Source organism: Pinus tabuliformis, chromosome 9, assembly GCF_031772625.1.
Source record: "Pinus tabuliformis cultivar Carrire ecotype Pingquan chromosome 9, CPIR1, whole genome shotgun sequence".
NCBI classification, from domain to species: Eukaryota; Viridiplantae; Streptophyta; class Pinopsida; order Pinales; family Pinaceae; genus Pinus; species Pinus tabuliformis.
The window spans coordinates 1,553,114,174-1,553,122,192 of record NC_142307.1 but is presented as its reverse complement, the minus strand read 5'-3'; the positions used below and the strand labels follow the sequence as shown (position 1 = coordinate 1,553,122,192).

The 8,019-nt window shown below is 38.9% G+C and overlaps 1 protein-coding gene across 2 annotated transcripts; it reads left to right on the top strand.

Annotated features, from left to right (window-relative positions):
* The first annotated feature begins 5,770 nt into the window (after positions 1-5,770).
* Positions 5,771-7,707, top strand: LOC149154532 (uncharacterized). 2 transcript variants are annotated; one of them, XM_089441095.1, is made up of 5 exons: positions 5,771-5,965; positions 6,089-6,112; positions 6,312-6,516; positions 6,658-6,841; positions 7,137-7,707. In XM_089441095.1, the coding sequence occupies exons 1-5, from the start codon at positions 5,883-5,885 to the stop codon at positions 7,445-7,447; spliced, it is 807 nt and encodes a 268-aa protein (XP_089297221.1). In that variant the 5' UTR covers positions 5,771-5,882; the 3' UTR covers positions 7,448-7,707. The 2 variants fall into 2 exon arrangements, with proteins under 2 accessions (XP_089297221.1, XP_089297220.1); XM_089441094.1 differs by having other exon boundaries at positions 5,772-5,965; positions 6,044-6,112.
* The last annotated feature ends 312 nt before the right edge of the window (positions 7,708-8,019 follow it).

Genomic DNA, 8,019 nt, shown 5'->3' with positions numbered 1-8,019 from the left:
AAACTCGGTAAGAAGATCTACAAGAGGCCGTAAAACAGACAAAGAAAAAAGAGAGCAGCAGACCTACAAAGACAAGCTTCAGGGCAGCCAGCCAACTTTGGAAAAACTGCTAGCCTCAAAGCCCAAGATGTTGAAAAATCAGCCCCAAGGCTCCAAGGGAGCCCACCAGAAATATAAATAATGAAGGTCATCTCCTGGAATTGCAGAGGTATGGGGAGTAAAGTTAAGGAAGAAGCAATAAGAAACTTAATAAGAACAGAAGCTCCAGACATACTTCTCGTCCAGGAGACCAAGCTGGAAGACAAAGTCTTCCTGCAAGCAAGCAAAAATCTGTGGTCCAAAAGTGAAGCAAGAGCAATCTCTGCCAGGGGTGCCTCGGGAGGGATCGGTACACTATGGAATTCCAATAAATATGCAGTCATCTTTGAAGCGAGCAACATGCACTGGTTGCTGCTAAAACTGCAGAATCTGGACACAAAGGAAATCTTCAGCCTCTTCAATGTATACTCTCCAGTCAATATTCGGGAGAAAAAGGATTGCTGGGACACTATAAGACGACAGGTAGACTTGACAAACCTGGAAAATGCAATCATTGCTAGAGACCTCAACCTCACCCTCCATTTGACTGAAAAAAGGGGAGGAAGTGCGGTCTGAGATCCGGCAAGAGAATGGGCGGAGGATCTTTTGCAAGATTGGGACTTACTGGACATCAAGCCCTCATCCGGTAAGTTCTCTTGGTCCAATAAAAGAGTAGGTCCTGGACATATTGCTGCCAGGCTAGATAGATTTTTCATTCAAAGCTCTTTCCTGTTACTTGGTTTAGAACCTAGAATGCACATTCTGGGCCAAAACCCTGTCCAATCCTACAACAGAAAGGAAAGCCATCAAAGACTTACTTGTCTCTCATCAAACCCACATGGAGAGCGCTATTGTCACAGAGGAGATGATAGATCAAGAAACTCAACTGCAACAGAGATATCATAAGGCCTGCTTAGCTGAAGAAGAATATTGGAGATTAAAGTCACGAAACCTTTGGCTCAAAGCACACGGGTTTCTTTCACAAGTAGGCCAAGGCCAGGAAATGCTTCAACACCATTTCTGAGATCAAGGAAGATAATGACACGCACAAGGAATTCGCAGACATTAAGAAAGAAACCTTCTCTCATTTCCAAAACTTGTACAGTGATGATCAGAAGTCTCTCCATCACCAAGAGCTGCTAGACATTATCCCTCAAGCTATCTCTCCTCGTATGAACAGGATCCTAGAGGCCAAAATCACTAAAGAGGAAGTTAAAAAGGCTCTCTTTGACATGGAACCGGACAAGGCCCTCGGGCCAGATGGCTTCTCTGCCCGGTTCCTCCAAATCTGTTGGCCGATTGTTGAAAAGGACCTTCTTAAAATGATACAAAAGTCTCAAAATACACAGAAAATAGGCGGCAGCACAAATTCTGCCTTCTTAGCCCTCATACCAAAGGAAAAGGGTGCCAACAACTTCAGCAGATTCCGCCCGATCTCATTATGCAACACTGGGTACAAATTAATCACCAAGGTCATTGCAAATAGACTGAAGCCCATTCTGCCTAGAATAATTCTGGAAAACCAAGGAGGCTTCATCCAGGGAAGGCAGATCATGGACAACTTCACACTCGTCCAAGAGGCAATACATTCAAGTCTTCTCCGAAAGGAACAAGGTATGGTGATCAAACTCGATTTAGCAAATGCCTTTGATCGAGTAAATCATAGATTTCTTTTAAAAGTCATGTGCAGTTTTTGTTTTGGAGCAAATTTCATAAAATGGATCCGGGCATGCATCTCAGAGCCTTAGATTGCCCCCCTTGTAAATGGAAAAGCCACTGAATTTTTCAAAGCCTCGAGAGGACTTAGGCAGGGGTGTCCTCTCTCCCCCCTGTTATTTGTCATCCAAGCCTCAATACTTAGCTTCCTACTAGATAAAAAGATGCAAGACCAAGAAATTAATTGGCTGTGTATCACTAGAGGGATTAAAAACATAAACCATGCCTTATTCGCGGATGATACCCTTCTATTAGGCATCGCCTCTCTTTCCTCTGCCTCCAAATTTAAAGTTGTGCTGGACAAATTCAGTGAGGCCTCAGGCAACATTGTAAATAAGAATAAATGTCACATCTTCAGCTGGAATACTACGCCCAGATCTCTCTCTGCTATTTCAAGATGCTTGGGCTTTGCAGCCTCTTCTTCATGGACCTCGTTCAAATATTTGGGCCTTCCTGTTTTCCATAAGAGACACTCAATCAAAGACTGGCTTCCCTAGCTTGAGAAATTCAAGTCCAAAATTCAAGCCTGGGGCTTTTCCTGGCTCAACACTACTGGCAAAGCGGTCCTAATAAAATCCGTGCTCTTCAGCCTCCCTCTATTTCAATTTACTAGGCTTCTCGCTCCGACATTCATATTAAAAAAGATGGAAGAATTCATGCGCAAGTTCTTTTGGAAGGGTGGAAAACAGAATGAAAAAAAGATCCCCCTTATCAGCTGGGAAACCATTTCCAAGCCTCTGCGGGAGGGTGGACTAAACTTCAAAAATCTCAGTCAGCAAAATGTGGCTATGGCAGCCAAGATTGTCTGGAGGATCATCGCACCCAAGCTAGGCTGGGCCCAATTGGCTCTCTGGAAAAAGTATTTCAGAGGCCCACGCACAAGCTGTTTAGAAAATGTGACTTAGCTGCCAAATTCGTCTTTCCTCAAATTGTATGCTAAAACGACTTCCTTGATCAAAGAGCACTCCTTCTGGATCCCAGGAAATGGGAAAAAAATCAATATATGCACTGATAGAATTATGAACAAGGATCCAATTAAAGACAGAGCCTCCTTAACAGATTTGCATTGTTGGATGAATAGAGAAGGGTTGAGCTCGTTGTGGGACATTTCCCATTGGAGCGACTCCATATGGGCAGGCTAGAAAAGAATCGAGATTCCAGCTCAGTTGATTAATGAATGGATTGCACTGTTGGATCTTCTACACGGCCTGGCTCCCACGCATATGAAGAAAAAAGATACGAAAGGATGGGGGCTGAAGGAAAGTGGATACGCTGTCTCTAAAGGTTACTCCAAGCTGATCGAGAAGCCACACGTTCCCCCTGACCCAACACCGTGGCAGGGAGTCTGGCATGTTCCTTCTTGGCCCAAAATCGATTTCTTTGCTTGGCTCCTTTGCCACGGTAGAATTCTAACATATGACATGCTGCAGAGGAAAGGTTTTCATGGCCCCTCCAGATGCCCGTTGTGCACAGAAAACGCAGAAACAACATTACACCTAATGCTTGAGTGCAATTTTTCCAAACAGATCTGGGCCTCCTTTATCAACAACTTGGATCCCAACTTCCTTCTGCCAAGCTCTATTGTGGATCTCTTCTCAAATTGGACAAATAGATACCCCGGGCAGCCTCCCAAAAACCAGGTTATCAAATCTGCATGGGCCATCCTTCCAAAGATCATTTGTTGGCAGATATGGCTTGAACGGAACAGAAGAATTTTCAGAAATGCTAACCAGAATCATAAGGTCTTAGAAATCAAAATTAAATGCCACGTAAAGGAGTGCTTGACAGAAATAAAAGATGACTCCAACCTCAGCCAACAGGACATTGACTGGGGTTCATCCCTAGATCTACAATTTCAACCAACAGTCAGAATTGTTCCTACTCTTAAAGACTGGCAAATAAGGAGACCTGAAACTGAATTCCATGACTAGCTCAAATTCCACTCAAGACACTCTCTCTTCTTTGATGGAGCAACAAAGAGCAATCCGGGTATAGTAGGAGCAGGAGGTGTTGTTGTAAATCCACTGGGAGAAAAAATTCATTCCTTCTCTTGGGGACTTGGCCATGCTTCCAGCATTCAAGCTGAGGCTTTGGCCCTCTTCCAAGGCCTAAAGATCCTCAAAGAACTAAACATAAGGGAAGCTATTGTGATAGGCAACTCGCAGGTCCTTATAAATGCAATGATCTCCAACTCCCCAGTGCTGGATCTTAATCTAGCTAGACTGATATCCAGAATCAAAGTCCTGGGAAACGCTTTCCAGAAGTTGAATTATTTCCACGTGCTGAGAACCCATAACAAACAGGCAGACAAGGAAGCCAACAAAGCAGTCCTTCTTTCTGTCGGGGTCAAGATAAAAGACGAAGAAGAAACATGGGAAACTATTCCATAAGCTGCTTTCTGTCATGTTTTTCTGCCTGATTCTAAACAAATTTGTTTGTATCTTCAAATGGGGGAATATCTCTGAAATTGAAAAACTAGAATCCTTATCAAAGAAAAAGACTTCAAGATTTAACAACATTCTCATTCTTATCAGAGAGATGCACCAAGACATACAAGTCTTCAATGTAAGCAGATTTTCAGCTTTCAAGCCAGGATGAATATAAATACCCCATAACCGTTCCTATAAAAAAAAAAAATATGAAATCACATTTATTATTTTTAAATAAAATTTATTTCTATTTATCTCAAATATGATTGGTTGAAATGTCTCCTCTCTTATTGTGTATTGATGGCAAGAATTGACTTTTGTGTACTCTATTATTAATTACTATGTACAATAAATATAAATAATTTGAAAAATAACATTATATATTAATTACTATGTACCCTAAATACAAATGGTTTCTAATTAAATTCAAAAATTCAATTTTCTCATTGGTGTAAAGTATTGAATAGACAAATTTTATGGGTTTTATTTTTTAATTTACAAAAAAATAATTTAAAAAATATAAATTTGAAAAAATATATAAAAATACATGTGTACAATTTGTACAACTTTCATTATATCAATCTATACTCTAATGAAATGACATGTGTACTATAATATGAACATTATATAAAAAATTGCCATCATTCAATATTAAATAAATAATTATTAACTTGTTATCACTTTCTTCAATGTCAATTATATATACATAACCTTTATCTACCAAAAAAATGTTTAATTATATTAAAAAATTAATAAAAAAAAGTTAAACAAATATTCATATAACTCATTTTACAATTTTATTATTGTTTGGAGTACATACAACACATCATGACATTAAAATATTTTATTAAACTAAGCCACATGGAAGCTAGCTATGCAGCCTTGTTAATTATGTGGGACAAAGACTCTTTTTTCCTCTATCTTTCTTCAATATAAATTAAGGTTTAGGTAAATGTCTAATAAATATGGAAAATAGATACATATTAGAATTTAGAAGAATTTTGATAGGAAATGAGGAATATTTCCAATCCAATTGAAGCTCTCTTTTCTCAATAGCATCGAAAGTTCATGAGAATGGGCATCAAACCTCGAAGCATCCTCTTCTGTAAAATTGTCGTTAGCCTCTCTACAACTCTTTTCTTAATATAATATTCTCATGCTTTTGCTTAAAAAAAAATATGCAGTTTAATTATTGTAATTAGTTTAAGATATTATTATTTTTTATTAGTTAAATCACATTTTTGAATGTATAAATAAATTTAATTTCTTAATTTTTCTTAGCAAATTTAGATTGTCTTTACTACACAACTCAACTTTATAAATCTCACAAATCCCTATAATATTTTAGGTAAAATTGACTTAAATATATAATAATAAAACATATATATATATATATACAATTTTATCAATTATATTAAGAACAATAAACAATATTGAACAATGGTATATTTAGGCCGATAGGCCTTCCCTTTGAATGAGACCTTTCGTCGTCCCTTTCATTCTAACGTTGACACTTGCCCTCTAAGGTTGACACTTGGCATTTTTTTCCCATCTTGCAGTTTCGCATTTAATTCCGGTTCTTCTTTGCAGTTGCAACCGATTACCGAATATCGGGAAACAGTAGCGTGGAGTGGGGTTTCTTTTGAAAATCAACCAAAAATGGCTCTGAGCAGCGCTACTGATTCTGATGGCTCCATACATTCAACCTTTGTCTCCAGATATGTTCAGGAATCCTTGCCTCGGTATGTATAAACTCTAGAGGGAAATCTAGGAACATAAACTGCTCTTATGAAAGCTTATTTCACTGGATGGGTTTGCAGCGCTACTGATTCTGATGGCTCCATACATTCAACCTTTGTCTCCAGATATGTTCAGGAATCCTTGCCTCGGTATGTATAAACTCTGGAGGGAAATCTAGGAACATAAACTGCTCTTATGAAAGCTTATTTCACTGGATGGGTTTGCTTGCTTCCGCTATTGTGCAATAGTATTTTCTTGAGGATAAACCCTCCGGACATTGGGATTTCCAATAAAATGGCCCTGAGCAGGGCTTCTGATTCGGTTTCCTTTGAATGTTTGTGTTGGCAGGTTTCAAATTCCGAGTAGGTCGATTCCCAAAGATGCTGCCTATCAGATCATCAGCGACGAGCTCATGTTGGATGGGAACCCCAGACTTAATCTTGCTTCTTTTGTCACCACATGGATGGAACCAGAATGTGATAAGCTCATCATGCAGGCAATCAACAAGAATTATGTCGACATGGATGAGTATCCGGTCACTACAGAATTGCAGGTAATGGCAGGGTTTGGGATACTAGATCTGAAGGCCCTTCTCAGATCCGTTTTGGGCGTTAATTTTATTTATTTTTCTTTGTTTTCTCAATTCTTTATCTGAAAGTGTTCAGTGCTTTCATGTGTCTGGATTTGGAAAAAGAATCGATGCGTGAACATAATAGCCAATCTGTTTAACGCCCCACTTGGCGATGGAGAGGAAGCTGTTGGTGTGGGCATGGTTGGATCTTCAGAGGCGATCATGTTGGCAGGCCATATTCTTAGACTTCTTGCCTTCATGCTTTTCACCATTGCTGCTGCAACAGTCGTCCGCGTGATCTTCCAAGGTAAGTTATTAACTTCTTATGCAGAGCAATTCTTGAATATTGATCCGTACACTGTAACAAGTACTCAATACATGTCAGAAGCTAAACTGAAATTCCTGGTTAATTCTTGGGAGGTAGCAAGAAATCAGTTATTAGGTCACTTTAACAAAGTTTGAGTCAGGGGCTCAATTTGGGGGCGTAGATTCTTGATGTATGTACATCATTTTTGTGTAGTTTTGATTAACTGGGGCGTTTATTAAAGATGAACAGCAGTTGAATATCTTCTTGAATTGCTGCTTTCTTCTTGGTTTTGCAGTTACATTATACAGGGTTAAGACTGAGACAAGGTTAACTGGTTTTCCTCTGTTTTTATATGGAAGTCTGCAAGAAAGTTTAATGGACAAAGAACCGGATGATTATACAGTACAGGCAGGAATTAGAGAGAACTATGCCCTAATGGAAAACCCAAGCGTGAAGCAAACCCATGGGATTTCTTTCATTCAAGACATCGTTCTTCTTCCAGAAGAAATCCTCTTCTTAGTTCGCCTGCCTTCTGCAGATTCCAAACTGATATCCCACAAAAGTGCCCTCAGCTATCAAGACCTGTGTGAGTGTAATTGTATATAGGTATACTGATTATAATTTTTTTTGTAAGCGGCAGTGCAAACCTGCCAAGCCACAGTGAGAACATCAGTGCTTAATTAGCATGGGGCTACATTTGAGCACTGAACCTTGTTGGCTAAAAGAAAAAAATTCGAGGAAGTGAGAGCATGGCACATTCAGCTAGATTAAAATATCCTCCCTATTTTGTAAGAGAAATTTTGGACCCAGTCACGCTGCACAAAATGCAAAGATTGAAACGAAAGGATAGTTTCAGTTGATTTTTTTTTTTGGTCAGAATACAAATGGTGTTTCCTTGGAGCAATTTTTCATATATTATGTTCTGCATTTATTTTCTTTTTTAACTGAAACATAATTATATTCATTCAAAAAAGAGGCTGAGCTGAAGCAAGCAGCAATTTACGTCTCGCTAACTCCTTTATCTTTCCACAAAATAAAATAGAGTTTTGAAAATACATCAAAAAACTTGAAAGAAACTACTGGTGGCCTCTTTGACAAATTTCCCCAAAATACAAACAACCCGAAAATACATATATTTAGCTATATAGATGAACACTTCCCTCCTCTTCGTGCCCCTC

What these genes read in the sequence shown, in the direction of transcription:
- LOC149154532 (XM_089441094.1), top strand. Translation starts at nt 5,883, where the DNA reads ATGGCTCTGAGCAGCGCTACTGATTCTGATGGCTCCATACATTCAACC. An exon ending in GTTCAGGAATCCTTGCCTCG is followed by an intron (nt 5,966 to 6,043) that starts GTATGTATAAAC and finishes ATGGGTTTGCAG; the next exon opens with CGCTACTGATTCTGATGGCT. An exon ending in CGTCCGCGTGATCTTCCAAG is followed by an intron (nt 6,842 to 7,136) that starts GTAAGTTATTAA and finishes TTGGTTTTGCAG; the next exon opens with TTACATTATACAGGGTTAAG.